The following is a 26,896-nucleotide window of genomic DNA, read 5'->3' on the forward strand; positions in this document are numbered from 1 at the left end:
CTGGTTGCTTGACATGAACTAAAACTGGTGGTTAATAGGAGGGTAAAACATAAATCTTCAAACATCTCCTTCACTTATTTCAGGTGATACGATATATGGTCGTGTCATGGTGGACCCTGTGCAAAACCTGGGAGATTCTTTCTTCTGTAGTATAGAGAAGGTGTTCCTCTGCACTGGTGCTGATGGATATGTTCCAAAGTATAACCCCACCAAGTCTGAATTTGGCTGCCTGGCTGACTCCCCATCATTGCTTTATCGATTCAAGATTGTTGTGAGTATATTCAGGTTTTTTTATGTTGCAATTTCAAATCTTACAATCTATTTTTTTTTTTAACTTTCTTTTTTTATCTTCAATCCAACACACCTCACCAGGACAAAGCTCAGCCCGAGACTCAGGCACGTGTGTTTGGTGATGTCAGTTTTAATGCTGTGCTGGCAGTGGATGATCCATCAGCCATGTCCCTCGTCAGACAACCAGGGTCTGATGGCTTTAGACTGGACTCTACAGCCATGTTCCAGGTATCCGATATATGTTGGAGGATCATCATTTTGTGGGGAATCTAATAATGACCCAAATCACATCCAATTTGATCAAAAATATCAACAGATTATTCCCATTGCAGAATTTAATTTTTATACTTAAACAACAAACCTTTGTGCCAGTTTAAGTTGATCATAATTCTAAAAATATGCAAAATTTTGTGTCCTTGCCAGGTTGCTGCCGGCCGTGAATGGTACATGCACACCATATACACGGTTCGCTCCAAAGAGAATGCCAACAGAGTAATTGGAAAGCGCAGCTTAGAGTACCACTCCTTGGTTTCCACAAGCAATGAGCTTGCCTTGACCTCATCAGGCGCTAAAGGCCATCGTTGGAGGAGGTCTGCTGGTGATGAAGTCCCAGCAATTGCTGAAGATATTGGAGCAGACAACAACCGTGGTACCAACATTATGCACATCGCACTGGACCGCACCAAACGTAGGTCAATGGGGTCGAATGAGCTGTTTGCTGATGGGCTGGAACCCAGTGAGCTGAACGCAGAGGAGGAAGAGGAAGGTCTGGTGACTGTGGTGGGAGCACTGGTGGGACTGCTGCTGACCGTCCTCATTATTGTCACCATTGTACTGGTGCTGAGATCCAGACAGAAGGACGGGAAGGAGGGATGGAGGGAGGGGGTGCAGGAAGTGGTGAAAGGGTCGGTCAGTACGGAGCCCATGTTGGTGGTGAGGATGCAAGACTGCCACAACAGCTCAGAGGTCTGAGCAATGAATGCATGGATAGAGAAATGGACAATGGGATGTAGGGAGCATGTGCGGGCTTTTATAATTTTTTGGATTTTTTTTTTTTTTTTTTTTTAAACAGGTATTGTATTCCTTTCATAAAAGCAAAAATTTGGTTTGATCGTATTAGGTGTGCCTGTCGATGGGGGAGATTTCTACATCATTAAATCCATTACATACCTTGGTCACAGCAACAGCAAACAACTGTTTTTATTTAACATTCCAACTTGTGCTGCTAGTAGCAATGTATTTTGTTTGTCTCTCACTGGCTTTATGGTGTTAAAGTGCCTGTAGCAACTGTATCCCTTCAGCGCAGTCTCAGTCACCTTTAGAATTTGTTTCATAAAGCAAGTGTCATGCGAGCCATGTAAAAGATTTAGTGCTGCAGGTCCACCTCTGGCAAAATGGGACTGTGTATAATGTCAATGAACTGAAACGAATAGTTCACCTAAAAAAAAAAACACCAAAAATATTGATCTGCTTCCGTGTCAGTCAAAATTTGATTGAAGTTCGTGAGCCCTAGTACTTCTACATGTATGTTTCTCCTAAAACATGAATGCTTGCAAGCCCATCTTTTCTACAGCTCGCAAAGGATAAAAATAGATTTTTACACACATATTGTGCAGCATTTTCTAAGTGTCTGGAGCTTAACAATTGTGATATAGATGCACAAGTTGAGTATCTATTCTATCATCTCCCTTACTGTCCTTAAAGTTGTCATAAACATAAAACTTTTGGCAAAATAAAAGGGAAATACTGGACTTTTGATAAATATTGTACCCTTGGCCAAAGTGTTTGACTTCAAAACATTTACAACTATGCTGCATGGATGACAACATGGCACCACACCTGCAGAACTGCCTCATCAGACTCCAGGAGATGCATACCACCAATGACAGAATTTGTTTATTAACCAGCCAAGCATTGTATTATTTCACAAAGTCTACGGTTTTTCACTTTGTTTACCTTATGATGAGGAATGTTTTCCTTAATGTATTGAGCATTTCTGTTGCTGCCAGGTTATTTTTTCTTATTTTTTATATTGTTTGTATTTTTGTCAACTTAGTTATTTACTGTTGTATGTTTTGAGTTCCTCACTGCTTCTGGTACCACCGTGTTCACTGCTATCCATTCTCACCGCATTGTTGCACCACTGTGTGTTACTGTGATATTGTCATATTTATTAAAAATGGGGCATAATGTTGCATTCTTCTAAATAACACTGGTTACGGTTTGTATGTGAAAAGACACTCATCTCAGGAGTTATTTCTTTTACAAAGAATGGACTGCGTGTTACACAATTTACTACTGTTGACTGGAGAGAATCGCTACTGAGCCACTTTCCACTTCTGTGTTACACTGCTGATAAGTGTGGTGCTGTGAACATTCAAATACTGTATTCATATCCAATGATTTGACCCTTTTCTTCTCACACTATGTTTCTCAAAGCTTTATTTGTCACTGGTGCTATGTGGGATCTGTGTGTTATGACTCATTTTTTCGAACAAATGATGCAAACAAAATAGCTGCTTACAGATCACTATGTCACCATGAAAAATATCACAGTTGAGACATTTGATACGATCTTATAATTTTGCTGATGTCACCTGTGAAACTTCTTGTTTATATGTATTGTTAAACCTGTGTCTTACTCTGCTATGGATATACAACATGCTGAGATCAGTGTTCCTAAATATCTGTCTTTTTATGGTGTTGTTCGTCATCATTGTATAATTATTTCTAATATTTATCAGGGTTAGCTGATGTGATGAACGGGAGCCGGAAATCAGCTGAGGTGTGAATCAGTGAGGGATGTGAGGATTTATAAAACCAGCTGAAACCCAGCTGTGATTTTCTTTTGGGCCCTGATGGATTTAGAAATAACACCATATCTGACATCAAATGCACTTTTTGAGTTACATCCTTCACATGCCAATACAAGCTATGCAATGTAATGTTACCCCACAGCCAGTTATCCCCATGTATATGACAATTTTAGCACAAACTTGATATTCACTTTATGTCTTTTTATGAATGGGTTTTTATGTATATGTATTTAAGAATAAATATTGTTTACTGGTGCCTACTGGTAGGTTGTTGATGATGTAATCAGTATACGTGCAGAGATTTAGAGGGAGGTTGTAGACTTAAAAAGTAAAAAATGAGAGCCTGACACTTGATTGGATTTCACTGCATTGAGATTAAGAAAAGGCTACATGAAACTCAACTAGTTCTACCGAAAACTCGACACGGGATACCAAAAACATCCAAATCTCATGTTTTGACATGGTAAGTTTTTGTACAAATGACAAACAAATAATGCACCAACTGGCCAAGGGCAAGCTTTGGTAGGTAGGTAGGTAGTTACTTTATTAATCCCCAAGGGGAAATGTTTTCGCTACAACAGCATTTATAGATACAGGAAAGCAATAAAATAACAGTAAAAACTATTAAATATAAAAATGCACATTATATACAGTACAGTATATATATATAGATATATATATATTTATTTATTTTTATTTAAACAAGAAACACAGACAACAGTGTTATTGTTGTGTGATGGATTTTGCCAGAGGTGAGTTATTGTACAGTCTTATTGCGGTCGGCAGGAATGATCTCCTGTGTCTGTCCTTGTGACAGCGGAGCTGGAGGAGTCTATTGGAGAACGTGCTCCGCTGTCCCTGCAGCAGGTGGTGGAGAGGGTGGACAGGATTATCCAATATGGATAATAGTTTGTTCAGCGTCCTCCTCTCCACCACCTTTTTCAGGCTGTCCAGTTTGCAGCCGATGATGGAGCCGGCCTTCTTAACCAGTTTGTTAAGTCTGTTGGTGTCGCCGGCTCCAATGCTGCTCCCCCAGCAGACCACAGTGAAGTACAATGCACTGACCACAACAGACTGGTAGAACATCTCCAACATCTTGCTGCACACATTGAATCATCGAAGTTTCCTCAAGAAAAATAGTCGACTCATCCCCTTCTTGTGGACAGCGTTGATGTTGGTCTTCCAGTTCAGTCTGTTGTCATGGAGACACCCAGGTACTTGTACTCCTCCACCATGTCCACCTCCTCTCCCAGAACTCTCAGCGGTTGTGGAGCCGTCGTCTTCCTCCTGAAGTCGACCACCACCTCTCTGGTCTTGGCCACGTTCAGGAGCAGGTGATTTCTTCCCGCCCACTCCACAAAGTCCTCCACTACTCCCCTGTACTCGTCCTCCCGTCCATCCCTTATACACCCGACCACTGCAGAGTCATCAGAGAACTTCTGCAGATGGCAGGACTCTGAGTTGTACTGGAAGTCAGTGGTGTATAAGGTGAACAGGAAGGAGACAGAACAGTTCCCTGTGGAGCTCCAGTACCACCGACCACCGTATCAGACAGCACACCGCCCAGACGGACAAACTGTGGTCTGTCTGTCAGGTAGTCAGTGATCCAGGAGACGGTGGACGTGTCCACCCCCACCACCCGCAGCTTCTCACTCAGCAGCAGTGGTTGGATGGTGTTGAATGCACTGGAGAAATCAAAGAAAGTGATTCTCACAGTCACCGGTTCCGTCCAGGTGAGACTGAGCTCGTTGCAGCAGGTAGATGATGGCATCGTCCACTCCCACATGAGGCTGGTACGCAAATTGCAGCAAGTCCAGTGAAGGCAAAGGGGGGGGGGGGTCATGGTCTCCAGGGAGCCCCCTGGTTATCTTTCTCTCCCCTTGAACCCAGTAATCTCCTTCATACCGGTCCACACCTCCCTCACGTTGTTCTGCTGGAGTTTTGCCTCCAGCTTCCTCCTGTAGGAGTCCTTGCACTCTCTCAGCTTCTCCTTCAGGTCGCGCTGCACTCTCCTGACCTCGTCCCTCTCCCCAGACCTGAAGGCTGCTTTATTCTGATTAAGAAGCACTTTCAGGTCACTGGTGATCCACGGCTTGTTGTTGGGGAAGCAGTGTACAGTCCGGGATGGCACGGTGGTGTGTTCACAGAATTTGACAATGACATATTCTGTGATACAGTCTGTCCCTTTGCATTACAAAACAAACACCTACGAAAATGTAAATACTATATTGAGAGCATATTGGTCTCAGTTATGTTGAAAACAGTTCTTGTATGTTTTAATGATCAACATTCAGAGACATTGAAAACTTACAATTGGTTTGCAACATGCAATTAGTGACTTGAGACTGGATTTAGACTGGTCCCTAACGAGATAAAAACAGCTTCACATCTCTCACAAGCACACACATCCTTAAATTACATCCATAGGCGAGTCATATCACTCACTTGGTGTGATTGGGATTCAGGAAATTGGAGTAAAAGGCAGTAATTTGTCAGTGAAGTCTGTTATATAGCATAAATGTCTGGAGGACAAAAGTTTAAAATGCTCCACTTTGCAACGCCCACAAATGTTTGGGGGGAAGGGGCGTGGGGGAGGGGGGGGTTCGAGGGCGAATAAATCTGATTGGCTACACAGAAGATGACGCACCCCACAAACGTGCCCGCCTTCCTCCCTCCTCCTCCTTTATTTCCCGCGGTAGCAGCGTTGCGCTGCTGTTTGCTTGTAAACATGGCTACTGCTGGAGCAGCTGGAGATGACCTGAGGAAAGAGCTCACTTGTGCAATTTGTTTGGATTTCTTCAAAGACCCCGTTATACTGAAATGCGGACACAATTTCTGTCGGTTTTGTATTTGTATGCACTGGGATGAAAATGGCGGAGACTACGGGTACCAGTGCCCTCAATGCCGCACGGTGAGTTCATGCACGGCATCTGTGTTTTCTACTTTTGTGTTTTTCCTTTTTCCCAAAATGTATGCCATGGCACATTTGCGACGGTATTACATCGAAGCGTTTGTAGGTGAATAACAGGAGCAGGATGAGGGGTTGTCTTTGCAAAATAACGTGGGTTTGCTACGCAGTGCATTTTGTGTGGCAACGGTCACTATGATAGCTGCTTTTGCTGTCATGAGCTGAAGCAAAATTATCAGCTGGTAAGTTTGCCAAGACTAATTAACTGCATCTTTGTTTTGGCTACCAGGAAGAAAGTACCATACATGCTCTTAATATTTCTGGCTGTCGGCTAGGCCGGTATCTGCGTCTTTTTTTTTTTTTTTATTTGCTGTATTTGTTCTCGCAGGTTTTCAACAAGAGGAGCTTCACTAAAAATTACCTGGTGCAGAACCTAGTGGCCAAACTGGACGATTTGGACTGTCTGGGTTCTTGTCCTGCGCCCTCTAAGCCCGCTAAAGTGGATGGGAAGTGTGAGCAACATGGTGAAGAGCTGAAACTCTACTGCCAGACTGATAAGAGGCCCATCTGTGTTGTCTGCAGGGAATCAAGAGCACACAGGTTGGTTGTATTCTTACTTTTTAATATTTGGAAATAATGTATCTGTAGGACGAGAAAAAGATGAATCCTTGAGAGATTCATCACTGGCAGCTGCTTATTTAGCACGACAAGACTGGTATTAGTCCACTTGTGCTCAGGTAAAGGTGCTATTGTAGTCCTCGCAGGTCTAAATGAATCTGTGCAAGTATGTTAGAGCTGCAACAGTTGGTTGATATTTACTATTACTATTTTGGGAAGTGAGAAGATTTCAGGGAGGGTTGAGAAGGAAAGCACCATGGACAAAAAAGTAACTTGGATGTTGCAGATTGAAAAGTGGAAAATACTAAGGCCTCAAAAGTGGAGGTTTGTAGGTATTTTAACTTAAATGAAAAATATGCATGGTTGATTTCAGTTAAATTTACTGTAATATGACTCCAACCCACTTAAATGTATTTTGTTCAGTTATCCGTCTCCTGCTTTTCAAGGTTGCGCGCAAGAAAAACATGCATTCCATTCAATTTGCAGTCAGCCATCTGGGCTATCTGTGATTGGGTCAAGAGACTGGTAAAGATAAACATGCATCCGAACAGTAGTGTCATCTTCCAAAGCCGAAGACTTTTGATGACATTGCACAGATTTGCACGTTTTATTTTTACATTTGCGCAGAACAAAAGGTCACACGGGCCATGTTTACTTGCACCCTTTCAACAATAATAGAAATGAGACATGCAAGCTCAAGAGTTTCCGAAGGATGTACCTCAGCTCTTTAAAAAAGAAAAAGTATTCTGTGAATTGTCTGACCACAAACAGTCCTCTGGATCGATGATTTTACTCGTGGGTCTCCATTTTGTTTATATTGTGCACAAAAGGACACTCTTGCACGATGTCCGTGATTCACATCCTGTTTCGCTGTTGTCTTTTTTTTTGGAAGAGGTGTGTTTTTAGTTTGCGGCGGAAGATGTGCCGTCCTGATGTCGTTGGTGAGTTCATTCCACCATTTAGGAGCCTTTGCATCTGCTTTCGTCTGGTAATACTGAGTTGGTTGTAGGTCACAAGATAAGGAGTCGTCAATTAGATGTGGAAAGTAAAGCAAAAGAAACCACTTGAGCCACTTGATGAGAAAACGTCTTGAGCCACTTGATGAGAAACCGTCTTGAGCCACTTGATGAGAAACTTTCCAGGAGTCATTTGCAAATAAGAGTAAAACAAAAGAAACCGTCTGGAGCCACTTGATGAGAAACTTTCTTCAATTAAACAGAGATAAAACAGAAGTAATTGTTTTTGGGGCCAAAGATGAACGATTGAAAGTCAGCGCTCAGCTTCAATCACTGATGTTAAAAACCACAAACCGAGCCAGACATCTAGGTGTAGTTATGGATTCAGACCTCAATCTGAACAGCCATATCAAGACAATTACAAAATCAGCCTACTATCACCTGAAGAATATATCAAGGATTAGAGGATTTATGTCTCATCAGGATTTGGAAAAACTTGTTTATGCATTTGTTAGGTTCAGAACTATAACATAGCGCTGATAGGATAAGAATCAAACCCACAGTCAGACAAAAACAAGGCTTGGACCCAAATCTGAGTTTTACTTGCAGCAAGGGAAGTCCGTGCAGGGTCTTAGAGTTGTAAGCTCTTCACCTGGCATCAGCCAACTCCAACACAGACTTTGCTCCTTTTATTGTATACATGGGGTTATAAAACAGCATGTGATCTCTTTGCATCCTATATGGGTATGTTTGCTTTTAACCTATGTGTGTGCTAAACTAGATAAACGAGTTCCTCCTCCCCCGAGGGGCCATATACTGCAAGAGAGGAACTCGTGGAATGTGCATGCAGTATGAGACATTTCATCTAAAGTTTTATGCATAGACTAACGGAAACTTTACACACACAACAGTAACTTAATTTACACACTGACAATGAGTTACTATTTTTCCTAACCGCATTCATCTTCAGTGGACTCGACTACTGTAACGGTGTGTTCACGGGTCTCTCTAAAAAAGATCAATCAGACAGCTGCAGCTGATTCAGAACGCTGCAGCTCGAGTCCTCACTAAGACTAAGAAAGTGGATCACATCACTCCAGTTCTGAAGTCTTTACACCGGCTTCCTGTCCAACAAAGAATTGACTTTAAAATCCTGCTGTTGGTTTATAAAGCACTGAATGGTTTAGGGCCAAAATACATTTGTGATCTGCTGCGACCTTATGAACCATCCCGACCCCTCAGGTCGTCTGGGACGGGTCTCCTTTCTGTTCCCAGAGTCAGAACTAAACATGGAGAAGCAGCGTTCAGTTTTTCTGCTCCACATATCTGGAACAAACTCCCAGAAAGCTGCAGTTCTGCTGAGACTCGCAGCTGCTTCAAATCAAGATTGAAGACTTTTCTGTTTGCTGCTGCCTTTAATTGAACCAGACTCAAGGATGTTGATCAATTTCCTGCATTTCTGCATTTTATGACTGTATTTTATTTCTTAGACTACACTGCAACTTTTATTCTATTTTTAGCTTGTTTAATGGTTTAATCACTGTTTTTAATGTTTTGATCAATGTTCTTAATTGTTTTTAAATTTCCTTTTCCTTTGCCTGATGTTTTGATGATTTTCATTGTTTTACGTGAAGCACTTTGAATTGCCTTGTTGTTGAAATGTGCTACACAAATAAGCTTCTCTTGCCTTTATAAGAAAAACTCCACACAGCATATCAAGTGTTTTGAGATGGTGTGAAAATGTATTTTCTATAATTGCCTGCCTATATTGTGTTACTGTCATTTCAGACACCATGAGGTGGCACCAGTGCCAGAAGTTGTAAATGACATGAAAGTAAGTCTAAATATGGCAATATACTTATATTGTTTAGTGGTTGGTTCTTCCTATATATTTAGCAAAAAGAGCAGAGCTATTTTGAGCTTTGCCCCACATTTTATTTACTGCATGTAGAATATGATCAGTGTTAATATCCTGTGTTTTCCTGCCTGTGTGCACGCGTTTCATGAATATTTCTTTCAGATGGAGTTGAAACTGAGGCTAATGGAGCTCAACTGGCAGAAGTCTCTGTGTGTGAACATTATAACAGCTGATGAGCGCACAAAAAGTGAAGTGAGGGTAAGAATGGAGTATAATTTTTTTTTTTTGATCCCTAACCGACAGTGTATGTTTGGCTAAAGTGGTTTCTCAAGATGACATATTCAACACAGAATGTTAAGTCATACAAAGCAGTAAAGTGTTTATCACTGAACATAAACATTATAGGCACTTCGCATTATGAAATCTGTCATCCCAAAGTGGCGGTCTCATTATACACATACGGTTTCTCTCTCCTATTGAGCCAGAACAACGGATAAATGGCAGTATGCATTTAGTTTGGGTGCATTGCCCAGCCGACTCTGGAAGTTTCTCTGGTCAGAGTTTATCTTTTTTATTTTTTTGAGCCCCTGCTGCACTGTTAGCAAGTGCAAAAGTTATTATTTTAGCATGTTTTAGGACTATATTCAGTACTTTTTCCACTACCAGGCAACAAACGGTACCACAGGTCTCTGTTTATAGTTTGTGATTTCTCTAATCGGTATTTATTCATTTCCCAACTCGGAAATGTGACACTGTTTATGGACAATTTGACCTTTTAAATGTTGATGGAGAAAAATCCCTGTGTTCAATGTATTTGACATTTTCTAAGAGCGAAAAGATGCCTCACGCAAAAGAACTCTCTACTGACAACAATCTCTTTCTCACCGAATGTGCTGATCTACTGGATACGGTGACCTACTCGCTGTAAACAAAATGAGAACGTTCCAGGAGTCTCTTCCCCCGTACGAAGGATTTTAGACTCTCCTGAAGATTAGCAGAAGTGCAGTTCTCACGGGGGGAGAGTAGACATAAAGACACAGAGACGAGAGGTTGTTGTTCACTACTCAGCGGAGCTTTATTGGAGTGATGCTCGTGAACCCAAATGCATTTGTTGAAATAAACGGTTGCCTTCGTTGTACCCGAGACACCGGCTTTGCGTCACAATAATTGACCTGACAAAATGTCATGTGACGACACCGTAATCCTCCAAACCTCTGTCCCCCAGCTGAAGAAGCAGAGACTCAAGGAGAAGATTGAAGCGGATGTTGGTGCCTTGGTCCAGTTCTTGCTCGACGAGAGAGACTCCCTGCTCGAGAGCCTGGATGCTGAGGAAGTGGCCACCATGGCCGTCATCAATGACAACTTGAAGATTGTGGAGTCGGAGGCAGCAGCTGTGAACAAAGCAATCGCTGATGTTCACAGTACCATCACTGGGAAAACTAACTTTGAGGTCAGTGGAACAAATCGCCTGTCTAATAAACAGGTTTAACTCTTTAAGCTCACCATGCCACTGCTCGAGCTGTGTGATATTATGCCAAAACTGAACTGAATCGTATTGTTGAAAAGGCAGATGGGAACATATTGGGAGGGGCACGTCTTTCCTGCTCTACATTGGTGTGAACCATGATATGAAACTTGTTGCCGTGTTGATTAACACCACCACCGACAGTGTGTGAACAAAGTTCTCTTTGACTCTGGGATTGACATCAAACTATATTCCTTTTTTGTTCCAACAGAGCCTGACGGAGACATTCAATGAGTAAGTAGCTCCAGTTCTTTATAAAAAAAAAAATTACTTTCAGTAAAAACCGTTTCCATAATTTATTCCATGTTTCTTCCCCCAGAGTGATTCACTACAAGCCTTTCACATCGCTCGAGCCAGTTAATTGTCCGACTGAGTTCACGGACTTCTCGGGGCCTCTTCAGCTCATCATGTGGAAGAAGATGATGCACGTGCTGCACACCAGTGAGTTTAGAAGCGTGCGCTTAAGAACGCACTTGAAATTGTTGCTATTTGAAGTGTAAGACTGACAATGTACATGAAGGTTATTTAAATGTTCTTATCCTAATTAAGATGACAAAGAGCAGCGTAGTGGTTCAGTTGTTCTCACCGCTGCTGGTCGGCTGGGATTTCCTGTGCATTTAAAAGTTGCTCTAAAGAAACCAATTAGTTGCATTAAACTGAGAGATTTGTAAATTCACACTTGATATTTCGGACCATGTTGTAAGCATGCTTTACTTTCATTTAAAGCAATGCAGCATTTATCTTTGTTCTGTGTGCAATAGAACCCATCTAGATAGATAGTTACTTTATCAATCCCACAAGGGGACTTTTTTTTTTTCACTACAGCAGCATTATAGGTACAGGAAAGCAATAAAACAACAGTAAAATATTAAAATAAAAATGCACAATATATACAATAAATAGAATAAAATAAAATGGAATAATTAAATTAAGACTAACTAAACAATAGTGCCAAGATTAGACAACCAATGGTCTAATCGTAATATTTCAAGACCATACGAAAGAAGACAAAAGTAGCTGAAGAGAATTGTATCTCTAATCTATATTTGTTTCAGCATAGTGATATTTGAAATATATTGTCATTGCAAACAGCAATTATTGTTGCAGTGTTTGGAAGGTCACATCAAGCATGTTGTGCAACACGTAATACACGTCATGTAGTATGCAGCGTACTGTATGCTTTGAATGTACAATTTGAATACACCTGTTGGTTATAATAGAATTCATGGAACTGTAGAAGCAAACCAAAGACAAGGATTTGCTTTTAAACATAATCACACAACACTTAACTGGACAAATAATTGTACTTGGAGGTAGAATTGACAAAGTTGGCTGGACAGCCTGCTTGAACGCCAACTGCAGTGCAAATCTGCCAGTTTTCTTCTTTCCCAATGCGCTGCCAGCTTCAGCTCCATGTAACGGCGTACTAATCCCTCACCTGTCTCTTTTCTGCGTAGTGCCTCAGAACCTCACCTTAGACCCGGACACCGCCCACCTGAACCTGCTTATCTCGGACTTCGACACCAAAGTGGAGGAGGGACGCATTCGCAACCAGGAGCCCGACCTGCCGGCCCGCTTTACACGCTTCTGCGGTGTCCTTGCCACGGCCCAGTACGCCAGCGGCCAGCACTACTGGGAGGTGGACGTGAGGGACAAAGGTGTGTGGTACCTGGGAGTCACCACCGAGGGCAGCAACAGGAAGGGCTTCGTCAGCCTCACGCCCTCGGCGGGATACTGGAGCCTGTGTCTGCAGGACCGTCTTTACGCCAACGGGGAGGACGGGCGCGTTCTGGTTGCCGACTACTGGAACTCCCCTCGCGTTGGCGTGTACCTGGACTACGACAATGGGCGTCTCAGCTTCTACGACGCCGTCACAATGAAGACACTGTACATGTTTGACACGTGCTTTGAGGAGCCCGTCTGCCCTTTCTTCAGCCCAGGGAAGAATGATCCCGGTAGCAGGCTGCAAATATGCCACTATTATTGAGAGAGATGCCGACGTGTGATTCAATTTATTTGTAGAAGAGTTAACGCCATGAGTGTTTTGCCCTTTGGCAAGGCTTCATGTCCTTTATGGCTGGAGTGGCGGGGTGATGTTGCCCCTCGGAGCCATGTTCTGTATGCATTTGAGCTGTTACTTGTTGGTCTTACTGGTTTTAGAAAATAAGGTTTACATTGAATAAGAAGTACCGGGTGCCTTGTCTTGGCATTTTTCAACTTCGACACACACTGTAGGCTTTTCCCCCTGACAGCTGTGGCCGGGGGTTTGGAGAGGTGCTTCGCTGTCTATATCACTGTGTCCTCTGGGCTGCAGATGCGTCAGATGCTCCTGTTGATTTAAGCATTTACAGCTCGTATCCTAGTGACAACCACTATGCCATAATACTGATTAACTCATTGGTTCTAAGTTTCGGCAGGGTCATTATTGCAGAGGCCTTGTTGGATTAGAACTCGAAGGATATTTGACACCGTTGTTATCACATTGATTGTTGTTGACGGGTTAGGATTAACTCATTACTTTGAGACGACAGAAAAGTCAGTTTGGCTTACTTGTAATGACATTTCAGCTCCCAGACGATGATTAGACTTCCAGTAATGAATGGTTGGAGCTTGTTTTTTGTTTTTTGACAATTTTATCACAAAACTTTAAAAAAAAACAACAACAACAAAAAACCCTCTTCCTTTATTGTTTTAATTCAATATATTGACACTTTTGGACTGTTGCAAGTTCTTCTCTTTATTGCACCAAGTCACATTTTGTAGTTTATTTTTTCTGATAGTCAAACCATGAAGTCGTGCCATTTTGCTCTGTTGGAGATACTTTGAAAGGAGAAACATGCATGTCTGATTAAGACCAGCAAACACTTGGAAATATTGTAAAGGAAAATTATAAACCTTTGCAGGCATGTCTCAAAATTTGCTGTGGCTTTATGGGTGAAATTGTAGATGTTTTACTTTAAGACATTCCATCAACAACAGTAAGTTTGACACGGCGACAGCTTGGTGGACTCGACTGAAATGAACCTACGGATGGCTGACTGAAAGTTTAACCACATCTTAATGCTTTTTATTTTGTGTGGTTGGTTGTTTGTTTTTACAAATTACTAGCTATAATTTGTCAGTTATTCTTTTAACTAATCCTGCTTTAGAGTATTAATTACTAGTTGAGTCAGTGCTGTAAGTTGGTCCTGACATTTTGGGGTCGACTTATCTGACTCGGTCCAGTGTCTTTTTTTTTTTTTTTTTTTTGGCTCAGTTAAAGTTGATTTTATTTAAGTTTTGAATGCATCTTCATGGGTATTTAGTTTTTTTGGGGGGTGGGGGGGGGGTTTCAAGACTTGTGCAGTTGTATACGAGTGGGATGTTCAGTGGGTTGTACAATTACTTTATTTTTCTTCTCTTTGATCTTATTGAGGAGCACAGCTCAAAGACATGGAGGCGTGATTGGCGATGCTTGAGACTGGCCATTCCTCCAGCCGATCTCAGGTTGCTCCGTTTTCTGTTTATTTTCTGACATTGAAGGTCGTCTAATGTTGGGACTGAGAAACTCTGTGGTCTTAACTTTGTGTGTTTACTGATAAATGTTTTGTCTAAGACTGTTATCTGTATAGATATACATGCTTTTTATTGCTGAATTTCATTCATGTATTTAGCTTAGCAGTTTTTGGGTTGTGTCTTGGTAACTTGCAAAAAAAAAAAAAAAAAAAAAATCTTTTAAATCCGTTTCTACCCCCATTACCTGCCATAAATGTACTTTGTGTTTCTCAGACTTAATGAGATTAAAACGGGGAAAACAAAATTGTGATGATCTTTTTTTTTTTGTGACGTTTCATTTCTACTTCAGTCTATACGACTGTTTATATGCTACTAAAACGACACATTATATTTACATTTACAGGAACATTGCATGTATTCCTGTCCTGGAATTACAGTCCAGTTTGTGTTCCCACAGTGGCTGAATGAGTCGTTTCTGATGTCGGGTCACCGGCAGATGACCTGGCATGTTGGAACAATTTCAATATAACTTTTAGAAAAGACACTTGTGTTTTTTTGCCACTTCGCATTATAATATTGAACTTGTTCTACAGTTTCTCTCTCACACTCAGACTAGTTAATTCACTGTCTGCAAGTTGCTCTGATTTTGACGTGTACAAGTTGTTTGTGGAGGCCCTGCGCCATTAACCCGTCATAAATCTGAAAGGAGCCGACTCTTTGCAGCGGCTGCACTGCTACTTGAGAAAAAAAGCTCGTCAAGCAGCCTGTTGCGTCCCGTTTTCCTAACCTCATCTCTGCTGTTCTGGTCCAATATCCTTATTTAACTCCAGGAGACTAAAGTGTTGCTGATTCAGTTTTGCAAGAACATTTAAAGAGGAGGTGCGAAAACGGTCTTCTCCATTTCCTCCTCTTGCTTTGGTGATGACTCAGAAGTGACTTTTTTTTCTTCCCCGTGTCCTTGTAGAGATGTGGGTTTAATGATGGGCTGTATAAATGACCATGCAATGTGATACAAATGCTTTACTGTGAATCAGACACCCTACTTACGAATAGACCGCAAGGCATTGCTGTTCAGAGTAAGTTGCCTTAAGCTAGTTTATATTGTCTGAACCTTTTATTCCATCTGTCCTCCATTTCAAAGCTTTTTTTTTACTATTTCAGTTTAAAGCTAGTCATAAAAACATGATCAGGAAGCAAAATTTGATTGTAAATGATAAATCACCTTATTAGGTCAATTGAAATTATTTTTGGTGAGTTCAGCCACTCGGCCTGGCACAACGCAAAGTATGACTTTTTTTTTCATATTTTAAATGACTTTTTTGTCATGTTTTGGATGACACATTATAATATGACTTTTTCATATTTATAGCATGTAATCTGAGACATTTGGCGCAGTGGTTAGAACACTTGCCTCATGGTTACGAGTTCATGGGTTCAATTCCCACTTGAGACATGCATGTCAGTTCAGAAAAAGTCATACTATTGGATGTTGTACAAATACTTAATACAAAGTTATTTGGTATAGCGTCCAAAATGTGCACAGCAGTTGTACCATCAGTGGCCCAGTGTTTAGCGCTTTCGCCTCATAGTTGGCAATCAAGGATTCAAGTCATGGATATAGTCAGTTTTTTTTTTTTTTTCCCATATTTCAGACGACATGTTATATATAGTATGACTTTTTTTCATATCTCGGACATGCTATAGTATGACTTTTTTTCATACTTTTAACAAAACAATATAATATGACTTTTTTTCATATTTATATATATTCGGAAGCTATGCCATAGTATGACTTTTTTCACATTTTGGACAACATGCTATAGTATGACTTTTTTTTCATAAATTTGGACGACATGCTACAATATGACTTTTTTGACATTTCGGTTGATGTGCTATAGTACAACTTTTTTGCATATTTTAGACGACATTCTATAGTATGACTATTTCTTCATATTTTTGACAACATGTTATAGTGTGACTTTTTTTTCGGACGTGGTATCCCCTCAAAATATGAAAAAAAACAGTCAAATGAGTCATAAAACACATAAGGGTCCGAAAAGGATGAAACCTCCAAAAAACATTAAGAAAAAAAAAAAGTAAAACATGTTTTTACGTCCAAAAAACATCATACTATAGCATGTCTTCCAAAATATGAAGAAAAAAAAAGGTCATACTAAAGCATGTCTAAAATGTGGGGGGGAAAAAGTCATACTATAGAATGTCAAATGAGACATAAAACACATAAATGGGTACACTTAAATCCCCCAAAAAAGATCGCTTCGCCAACACTACCAGTACTCTTTTCTCTCATTTGATTTTGTCTTCTCACCATCTCCTCCGTTTTGGAACAACCGCCGCCGTTGTGGACACACCTGTATTCCCGGGCTGCTTCTTTGACAGTATCCTCATTTATATAACAATAATCCGACACATTGTGGGCTATTATCGGGGCCGTCACGAGTGGAATATCTTCCTCCTCGCCATCCTCCGACTTACTTTCACCTTCACGATTTGCGCTATCATCCGCTGAGTCTGCAAGGAGGTGGTGCCGCTGACAGACCCAGCTCCCCCGTCACCTCCCGGCGCGGTGAAATATTGCGAAATGAGCTCGGTCCAATCCCTGCTGGGGATCACGATCCTCCTCCGTCAACCACAGCTGTCAAACGTTGCTGTCATTCAGCCTCGTCAATGAACAGGTGTTTCCGTCCTCACATAATGTTGAAGTGAATTTATAACCGTCCTATCGTTTGAATTTTGAATTAATGATGACGTCGTTTTAAAGCACATAAAAACCCAAAAGTGCCCAAATTAAATTTTTCATGAAATAACGTGTTTTTAAAACCAACCAAAAAAACAAAAACAAATGCAAAAATGTATTATAAAAAAATGTCTTAAGACCTAAATTCATAATATCACTAAAGATATAAATAAAAATTCCCAATCAGTCAATTAACTGTTGAACATGAGTGGTTAATCTCCTTTATAAGGTAGAAAACTCCTATACTAGCAAGAAAATAAATGGACACTTGATTTCTAATCTGGCAAAAAAGATAAATGTCCAAAAAGACTAAATATACTGTATTATTCCCAATAAATGCATTATTTGAACTTAACTGTAATACAAAACAGACGATTGCAGTTGAGTGTCATTGTTTAATTTACAATCATACGTTTTCCATGATTACATAAATGCAGTGGTTACTTCTTGTAAGTCTGGCCTCTTGTAGTATACAGTTGTACACACAATTGCTGACACTGTTTTATTTATATGTGCTTCAGTTATTCCACACAGATATGTTTGTGACAGTTAAAGGTGATGCGTAGACATAAAAAAATAAAACCGTAGCAACACAATTAACGGAGGAGGGAACCTCATCTGTCGTTAGAGAGTTTTCCAATAAATGGGAAATGCAGATGGAGCGAATTAGTTCGCTGAGTAATCAGTTACTGGGGACAATTTTCATAAAATACAGGGGTAAAAAGAAAATGTTCTGTGTCGCTGCATATTAGCTGGTAGTGTGTTTTTATAGGAGCCACACACACACACCAACAAAAAAAAACCAACATAAAAATACTGAGCTACCAAGCAAATGAAACAAATACTGGAAAACCCATGTTAAAGGTGCTTGTCAGCTACAACAAGAATATGATTGTAATATACAGTACACTTTCCGATTATGTTAAATGAACTATACATAGAGGCATATATTACTCTTGCAAACTATATAACTTTTATAATATTTGTATTTTGTGCAATGTTCAACAACAACTTACGACAATATGTTTTGGCAGAAGGAGAGGTTACTGAATGTGAGCTCGTTGTGGAAGAGGCAAAGGAGAGAAGAGCTTTCAGTGCTACGAGTTAACACGTACAACGATGTTTGGCAAACAGGAGACAGTTCAAATGCACCAATTAGAAAAATAATTTGTAGAACAAATTATGTAGAAAAGAAAATTCAAAATAAATTAAGTCCTTTGAAAAAATAAGATACAGCAAATAATGTTACAACTTAGTTCCACTGATGTTTCAGTCATTCTGTTGGCTACTACTTGGCATGACCTTGATTCCATTTAAGTGCTGGAATAAGTAGGCTATATAGTGGAAAAACATGGACACCAAATCCGTATATACACCTAAATATGCATATGTACAACTACATCAGGTTGTAGGTATGAAGAGACAAAAGTGCAAGAACTAGAAGGGTCAGATGTAAGAAATTTGTTTTGGTTTTTAGAAGAGAAAGATCAACTTGAAGGATTCAGACATTGAAGCAGAGCTGGTTCAGTGTCTTGTTCACTGTTGTGCTTCCTGATGCTCGTCTTTAGGTGCCAAAACAAAACTTGCATATAGGTCAACTCATCTCATGACTGAAAGGAAAGGGAAAAATCGATCCATGTGCGGGGGATATTGTGAGAATGAGCAATAAGAAAGGTTTCCTTTTAAACAGCATATTCCTGGATGTTCTGCCGCGTAGTAAAGATCAAAAATTGTAAGGCAGTGACAACAAGGTAATTTGGCACGCACACTGACATGCAACAGTGTTCAAGGAGAAGGCCTGAGCATTGTTACTGCAGCCGCAAAGCATCATGTTCTCATCAGGGAACAGCTTGGAAACGTGTGCTTCTGTGTCTCAGTTTGGTTGCTGGTTACTGGGAGCGTTGCTTCTTTGCATTGCCCAAAAAAAAAATTGCTGTGTATATCCAATTTAGGACTGGCAAGCTGTCTACTGGTGAAGTTACACTTGGAGAAATAGAGCTGAAATGCTTAGTGTCAGAGGTTAACTTGCAGTTCATTTTTCCCCTCTGGGGATTTAGTTAACAGCAGTAGTTTAAAGTTTAAGAACATTTTAAGGTAAACGAAAAAAGAACGATAAGATTGGGACATATCTAATTACAGGATGACTTATTCCTGAGTAAAATTGTATTTTCTTTTAACCTTTATTTCACCAAGTTTGTTTGAAGTGAAGGGACATCGTGCCATATTTTTGGGGATAGCTAGCCTTTTTTTGTCTTTAAAAACATTGTAGTCACACAATTTGGCTGTTTTTGGGTTGTTTGATACGAATACCTTTTTGTCTTAAACTCTGGATATTAGAAACTTCTAAGATATATACAGACAAAATTAACAAGGAGTGAATTTGTGAACATGGGGCCTCTGTAAAATGTGCAGGCACGTTGCAGCTCTATGTCTACAAGCACTATGTGACATCACCGTTTTGCTATGCAGGGCTTGGTGATGTGGGTGACGTCTTCCCTCAGTCTACTGCAGATATCTGTAAACTTTGAAGCAGTGATTGCCGGAGTCTGCAACAGCCACGTTTCCATCTGATGTGAGGGCGAGGCCCTGGGGGCCGTACAGTGGATCTGCTGAGGTGTTAATGTAGGACAGGAAGGACCCTGTGCTGTCAAACACCTAACACAGAAAAACACACGGGTTTAGAGTTGTCAATGTTGATGTTACAACAAACTATAGCGTTAGCATTAAAGACTATGTAAATAGTTAAATCTGCAGAGAAATTAGGTTTCAAGTCCTAATGTTGTGATTTTAATAGCCGGCTGAACAAAGCGTGCCTCACCTGTATTCTGCTGTTACCCCAGTCGGCTACGATGATGTTTCCGTTGGCGTCTACTGCCACACCAGTGGGCGCATTGAACTGCCCATTGCCTTCACCATGGGAACCAAATTTGAACAAGAACTCCCCATCGGCACTGTACACCTGGAACAGGAAATCGGTGAGTTTTGTTTACATTCTCCCTGTCAAACTGATTCACTAAAAAAAAACAACTAAGAGTTTCAGCTTCACAGATAATTCCTCTTTTGTCCTACCTTCACAGAGTGATTGTGAAAATCTGTCACGATAATTTCATTCTTGTTGTTCACTGCAACAAAGTGCGGACCTGGATGAAAAGAGAGAGAAGCAGAACGTTGTGAAATTTGCTATAGTTGGAAGAGAAACTGCTGCTTGTAGTTTGGAGTTTCCTTTAATGTTACTCGACAGTTTAAACACAAATTTCAAGCTGCAATTTAGAAAATCTAGTTTAATCAGTTAGACAACTTTTCTGATTTGACTTGTGTAGTTTGCTGGCATTCTCATGTTCATGCATTTTTTTTTTCCCCAGAAATTTAAATCGGTTCTAAAAGGTTGTAGACTCTGAGATTCAATACCATTCCTAGTCTAAAATGTTAGTGGCTACTGTCAAATCAAAGGATTTTTTTTTTTTTTTTGTCATCTCAGCCTTTAGTGATTGTTTACATAAAATGCATCCTGGGTAGTTATTTTTGTGAAATTTATTGGCTGGGTAATCCATGACTGAGCTCTATAGTTACTCACACTAATCATCGGTTAGTTTCACACTGGAATGAGAGAACTGAAAATCATTCACACTGATCTTTTTTTCATAGCGCTTTTACACCAAAACCACAATTCACATGACAAAATGTTCACGACTGTAATTATTAAAGCGGTATGTACTCTGATCGTTATTATACAGGCACAGCTTGATCAAACAATTTTTCAACAACCGGGAGTTCTCAGGAGGTCAGACACATGATCAGGGAATTGGGTTAGACAAGAGGGCACTGCACTGTGGGATTAAGGTTGCAGCAAGCCACACTTAGTACTTACTGAAAACTGAGCCAGATTTATTAATGTTTGGACCAAGTTTTTCTGAATTGGAAAACAGAAGGAAGAACAGAAAGAAAGAAAGAAAAAAAAAATTGTTTGTCAGAGATGAAGATCAGCAAAGAAGAAAATAGAGTAGGGTGGTCAGCACAGGCGCAGTTTATGGGGGAACAGAGGGGGCACTTCATCGCTTGTCGTGATGCCGAATACATATATACCAGCTTGCATTTTTAAACAGAGTGTAACATGCAATGTTATGCATTGATCTATTTTTTTAGAAATACAATGAGAGTAAAAACATACAGTCAGTGTCTGCCTATCTCTTGTGGATGTTCTTTGTGCTGTTTAAAACTACACCTGGATTAATCAGGGTGTTTACAATGAGTACTTTTTCTTAATATCAATCCGAAACAATAAAGAAGTACAAGCTGGAACATGTTGCACAGCTCTTTCAAAAATATAGTAGCCACGTGATATTTTGTGTCATCATATATTTAGCTAAATATGCTAAATATAATGACAAATTTGCTCTAAAAGTTGACAAGACTGCATGTTTGTATGCTCCCTGACAGTATTAAAAGTCCCGTCCTCCTCCTCACCTGCAAACTGCCTGTCGGACGTCCCCCTGCCTCCAAACTTAGTCACAAGCTTCCCATTGGATTGAAAGATGAAGACACAGCAGGCCTTGTTGTCCACAGTGATGATGTGTCCATTCTTATCCACAGCCACACCCTTAGGACCCATGAGCCGGCCTGCCCCGATTTTATTCTGTGACAGAGGAAGGCAGAGCGGATTTTGGTGGGGAGCAAAAGATGTGAAACATTTCGAGAGTATTCCCGAACCATGTTTGTTTGTGATGGCAATTTTTTAATCTCCCGCAAAAAAAATGGAGGCTAATATTAGAGCAGTAATATAAAACGTTAAAGAAACCCCAATGAAAACTTATTTTCCAGTAAACATCATACATGGAAAAACCCATAAATAAGGTACTTAATGTAGTGCTGTTAAGCCAATACAAGGTCTGAGATCTTACCTTAAACTTGCCGTCAGAGGAGAAGATGCTGACCCATCGATTGTCATAGTCGGCCACCACAATGTCACCGTTCATGTCCACAGTGACACCTGTTGGTCTTTGCAGCTGTCCTGGAGAACGACCTCTGACCCCAAAGCGCATCTTGAACTGGCCGTCATTGGAGAACACCTGTAATCAAGTCCATCAAAGAACTTGTTTTTAGTGCAATATATCCTCACAGAACTACTAGTATCCTGCTATTCTGCGTGACCACAGTATGATACATGGTTGCACTAACTTACAAGCACTCTCCGCTCTGTGTCTATCTCACCTGTATGCACTGGTTATTGCTGTCAGCCACAACCACTCTGCCGTTACTCGAGGCTGAGATTCCTTGCAGATTTGTGAACTCTCCTTTCTCTCTGCCCCGGGAACCTGACAGGAAATGAATTACACACTCGGTAAATGTGCCTTTTGATATTTTCACCGTAGCCTTAATGTGTTTGATGTATTTTCCTTAAAGGCCCATAGCATTGGTTTTGGACTAAGAAATGTTTGAGCTGTGCATTGATGCTGATCGTTTTACAAAACATAGCATACATTGTTTTTATTGATTCCCTACCTTCCGGGCAAATGGAGGTTTTTGATCGATGAAAGTGCGGTTAAAAAATGAACTTGCACAAACTTGAAAGACTTGCTTGAGCCGGGAAATTCATCACAGTGAGAATTAAATTATACATTACGTTTGCATGGCAGTGACCCTCTCAAAACCTGAGAGTCAACATTTTTGATGCAGAAGTCACAAATTTACATTATCCTTTTTCACAATGTCCATGACACAAACAGGCTACAAACAACAACATGGTCAACTATATACGAAGGAGATGTATGCAGTGCAAATACTGGAAAAATGTTTTTAACATAAAACTGCACATTTTGTAGTGGCCTTTTATCATGACCAGTCCAAGGCACCCTGTGCAATAATCATGCTGTTTAATCAACATCTTCAGCAAAAGTGAAGAGCTCACTTACGTGTATTTTAAGACATTTGTGAAGAAAATCTGAGGCAAATAAACCTTTTGTGTACATAGAAAAAAAAAGTCTTAGATCTTTTACTAAACTCATGGAAAAATGAGACCAATAAAAAAAAAACTGTTGCATTGATATTTTGTTGAGTGTAGTTTGTAGTGCTGCTATAGATTCCTGCTTGATTTGTGGTATGGTATTATATTAGTAAGTCTACATGGTCATCTGTCTTACCCACTCTGTAGATGAGCTCATCCTCAATGGGGTTTTCCTTTTTCTTGGTGGTGCTGTACATGCTGGAAGGCCGTCGCACTGCTTTCTGCCGTATGTGGCCCCCCGTCCCGCTTGGGGACTTCACCCTCCTCTTCACGTCGTCCGGTGACTGCGGAACATCTGACGGCTTGACTGCCCGCAGGCGGAACGGGCTGCCGCGTATCGGCTGTCCGTACAGCAACAGAGCGAATGAGTACTCTCCCTCGGAACGTAACGTGTAGCCCACCTCATACGTTCCGTTCTTATTGTCCGTTATCTCTGTCTCTGCAGCCCGGCTCCCGTCAGCAGACGTTATCTCTGCTTTTAAAACAGCATTTCCTGTCCGCACCAAATCCCCGTCCTGCAGATAGGGTTCGTAGAATCCATTTTAGAACAACAACAAAGAGATCTCTGGTTGTTCAGGCAACATGTACAAGGTGTCAGTCTCTAGGGCAGCTCTTTTCACAGATTTGTTATGATAATATTAATAAATGCCCTGGTGACCAGAGTAGCAGCCATAAAAAAAAAAAGAAGAAAAAAAAAAAAAGAAAAGAGTTTTTGCAAAAGAACAACTGACAAATGCACAAATGTGAATCTTAATGAAAAGCTCAATGGAAATATCCACACAAGTTACTAAAGCAAATTTAAAAACTCTACAAATGCAGCTAATGATGAAATGATAGTGAAGCTAAATAACTTAAAAAAAATAGTACTTTGTCTTTTGTTGTCACGGTGATGGTGTGATGCTGCCCTGTTGCTGCGTGACGGAGGCCCTCTCCCGTGGCGACGGAGGTGTGAGCCACAGCTGCTGTGGTGAGGAGAACACCCAGGTTCTGGATGGAGCGCCGCAGACCTTCAGTCTCCACCTGGAGCAGACAACACGAAGGATATAGAGTATTTTCCAATGCGGGATCCCTTACTGCTTTCTGAATTTTTATTTTCATTGCTGGCTTCGTGTGATTTATGGGACAGATAACTAATAATACAAGTCAAACATCTGTCAAGCTACAGAATTTTTTTTTATGGACAGAGTTGGTAGAGAATAGAATCAAACGGAGTGAAGGTTGGACTTAAAGACGTTATAACACCAGAAATACAATAAGCTAATGTTGTTCTGTATCTGCAGTAAGTAACGAACACAACTTGAAGTTCAAGACTTTTTTTTACATCTTCATTCTACAGCAATTGATCTCAAGTAGTGACTACGAGTTTAAAATTCACACATTTTTTTTTTGAGAAAATATGAAAAACGAATCTCACTTCTGAGATCACATCCATGAAAAGGTCAAAACAAGACAAACAAACTAACAAAAACTGTGCCTCAGATAGTCTGCCCCTCTCAGGATTTAGTCCTCAGACCGGAGCTACAGATTGAAGCGCTGCTTAAAATCGCATAATATGGCAGAATGGAAATATCAGTCAGACCACCATCATGAAAGCAGAGGAACAGTTTAAATCAGTCAATACCTGACAGTCCAGATGTGCATTCTGATGTGGTTTATCTGGGAAGTCGTGTCTGGCCAGAGCTGTTACTCGCTCACTCATCTGCTTCTGAACTAGCAGCACCTATACATGCAGGAGACAAAGGCTTTCTTCAGTCTCTTAACCCTCCTGTTGTCCTTGGGTCAAAATGACCTGCAGCTGTGTTCAACCAATTTCTATTTTATTTTCATATTTTTGGGGATCATTGGTGACAAGGAGGCTGTGAGGGTTTCTTTAAAGAATGATGACCAATGATCCCAAAAAAATATAAAAATATAGAAATAAAATAGAACTTGGTTGAACACAGCTGCGGGTCATTTTGACCCAAGTACAACACGAGGGTTAATAGGAAAATATTCAATTAGTGAAGAGCAAACATCCTGCTACACCACTACATCAGGTTTGGTAGCTGATTCCCCACATGAATTGCAATTGAATTGTGTGTTGCTTGCGACTAAATATCAGAATTTGCCAGCCCACCTCAGTAGCACTGCCGTGGCTCAGAGCCTGCTCCGTGAAGCTGCAACTGCTCTGGATGTGCTCCTTCCCCTGGAGGAGAGATGAAAGCTGGGCTTGTAGGACCTGTGCACAGGTAAGTGGAGGAAGTGGGGACACAAAAGAGCAAAAAAAAAGTCACGAGACCAAATGAGGGAGAGCAGTTAAATACATTAAAAAAAAAAAAAAATTAAAAAAAAAAAAAAAGAGGGAAATGTTGAGGAAGAAAGGAGTAAAACAAGCAAGAATCTTTCATTAATTCAGCAGGCTGATGTTTACAGGAAAATAGCAATGTGACCGAACACATTCAGCCCTTATTTGTGGTGTTTGTGAGTTTTACAATGAGTGTGTTAAACATAGACTGCAGGTCTGGTGCAAAGAGGCACCGGAGCAAAAAGATTCAAGTGCATGCGGGTGAGTGCATGATATGTAAATGTGTGAAACGACCGACCTTCTGCTTGGTGCTGCAGATGTTCTCCAGGTCTGTGATGAGGGCCGTCTTGCGCTGATGCAACGCCCGTTCCAGCTCTTCAAACGTACTGGTGATCTCTGCGACCGCCTCGTTCTTCCGTTCGTTCAGCTGTCGAGAGATCTCACTTACCAGCTCAATAGCCACTGTTAGCTGAGGGAGTCTAAAAAATTATTTAAAAAGGAAAATATTCAAAACATTGCATAACTGAAATTTAAAAAAAAAAAACATACATACATATGAGCATACACTAAATCCCAACTAAAGTTTAAATTCAAATTAAATCTGATGTGAGCTACTAGCACTCAGAATCAATGAAAATGTTTGACTTAACATACTAGGCACAGCATCACCTATGATCTGGGTCGAATGCTGAAGTTTCTGAACACCCAATGTGACAAAAAAAATCTCCTGAAATCGTTACCAAGGGATCAAGACCCCCCACCTGCTGCGGATGGCATCCAGCTGCGTCTTCAGCGCAGCCTTGTGCTGTTCCACCACGTCCCGCAGAGGAACAGTCACATGCTCCCGGTGCTCTCCCTCTGTACAGTCCAGACACATGGCTGTCTCACATGACTCGCAGTAGAACTCCATCACCTGCAGAGGGAGACAAATCAAGTAATTCTCTCAGGCTAAGTGTCGCAGCTGAGAAGGGAATTAATTATTGCGGGAGACAAAAGCAGTGGGCTGCAGTTTTGGTGACGTGATGACTGGGCTGAGGTATCACAAAGGGGTTTCTCACCTTTCCCTCGTGGTTTGGGCAGCAGAGGGGCTTTCCTGCAGCTGCAGCACTGACTGACTCCAACACACTGGAAGCCTCTGGCCGCGAGCACTCTGGGTCTCTTTGAAGGACCTATTAGTCCAAAACATGACAAACTTCATCATGTGCACTTTTTCAATCAGCACGTTTAAGAAAAAAAGAAAAGAAAAATATCAAATAATCACTTGTTTTCTTACATGAACACTTTTGATCATTTAGTCACTTCTGGACATAAGCACACATTATTGGACGTCTACCCTTTTTTGCCTCTGTTCATTACATTCATTTCCTGTCCTAATGCTGACCTTGA

General features: G+C 40.8%; 3 protein-coding genes across 9 annotated transcripts in view; 2 read left to right on the forward strand and 1 right to left on the reverse strand.

Moving 5' to 3' along the window:
- Positions 1 to 3,363, forward strand: part of frem2a (FRAS1 related extracellular matrix 2a) — a 61,848-nt gene extending 58,485 nt beyond the window's left edge. Inside the window, 3 exon segments of the mRNA XM_069720747.1 lie at positions 84 to 271; positions 373 to 519; positions 715 to 3,363. Coding sequence (XP_069576848.1) covers positions 84 to 271; positions 373 to 519; positions 715 to 1,263 — 884 coding nt within the window. The 3' untranslated portion in view covers positions 1,264 to 3,363.
- Positions 3,364 to 5,779: 2,416 nt separating this feature from the next.
- trim47 (tripartite motif containing 47) lies at positions 5,780 to 14,771 on the forward strand. Its single transcript, XM_069720760.1, has 8 exons — positions 5,780 to 6,018; positions 6,404 to 6,615; positions 9,378 to 9,423; positions 9,610 to 9,705; positions 10,673 to 10,897; positions 11,184 to 11,206; positions 11,292 to 11,413; positions 12,430 to 14,771. The coding sequence occupies exons 1-8, from the start codon at positions 5,836 to 5,838 to the stop codon at positions 12,957 to 12,959; spliced, it is 1,437 nt and encodes a 478-aa protein (XP_069576861.1). The 5' UTR covers positions 5,780 to 5,835; the 3' UTR covers positions 12,960 to 14,771.
- A 2,838-nt stretch (positions 14,772 to 17,609) lies between these two features.
- Positions 17,610 to 26,896, reverse strand: part of trim3b (tripartite motif containing 3b) — a 30,545-nt gene continuing 21,258 nt past the window's right edge. For 6 of the 7 annotated variants that reach the window (XM_069720830.1, XM_069720838.1, XM_069720845.1 and 3 more), the window contains 14 exons: positions 26,569 to 26,679; positions 26,272 to 26,423; positions 25,809 to 25,989; positions 25,343 to 25,444; positions 24,848 to 24,946; positions 24,094 to 24,246; positions 23,363 to 23,741; positions 22,434 to 22,537; positions 22,124 to 22,291; positions 21,690 to 21,858; positions 21,094 to 21,135; positions 20,295 to 20,365; positions 20,044 to 20,184; positions 17,610 to 19,880 (listed from right to left, as the gene is read on the reverse strand). In XM_069720830.1, coding sequence (XP_069576931.1) covers positions 19,728 to 19,880; positions 20,044 to 20,184; positions 20,295 to 20,365; positions 21,094 to 21,135; positions 21,690 to 21,858; positions 22,124 to 22,291; positions 22,434 to 22,537; positions 23,363 to 23,741; positions 24,094 to 24,246; positions 24,848 to 24,946; positions 25,343 to 25,444; positions 25,809 to 25,989; positions 26,272 to 26,423; positions 26,569 to 26,679 — 2,025 coding nt within the window. In that variant the 3' untranslated portion in view covers positions 17,610 to 19,727. The remainder of the gene's footprint in view (positions 19,881 to 20,043; positions 20,185 to 20,294; positions 20,366 to 21,093; positions 21,136 to 21,689; positions 21,859 to 22,123; positions 22,292 to 22,433; positions 22,538 to 23,362; positions 23,742 to 24,093; positions 24,247 to 24,847; positions 24,947 to 25,342; positions 25,445 to 25,808; positions 25,990 to 26,271; positions 26,424 to 26,568; positions 26,680 to 26,896) is intronic. The other variant, XM_069720868.1, reaches the window with a different exon arrangement.

The sequence above is a fragment of the Brachyistius frenatus genome, unplaced genomic scaffold (assembly GCF_029030835.1).
Source record: "Brachyistius frenatus isolate BFR_SWC_R1_liver_20210118 unplaced genomic scaffold, ASM2903083v1 Contig_5, whole genome shotgun sequence".
Taxonomy (NCBI): Eukaryota; Metazoa; Chordata; class Actinopteri; family Embiotocidae; genus Brachyistius; species Brachyistius frenatus.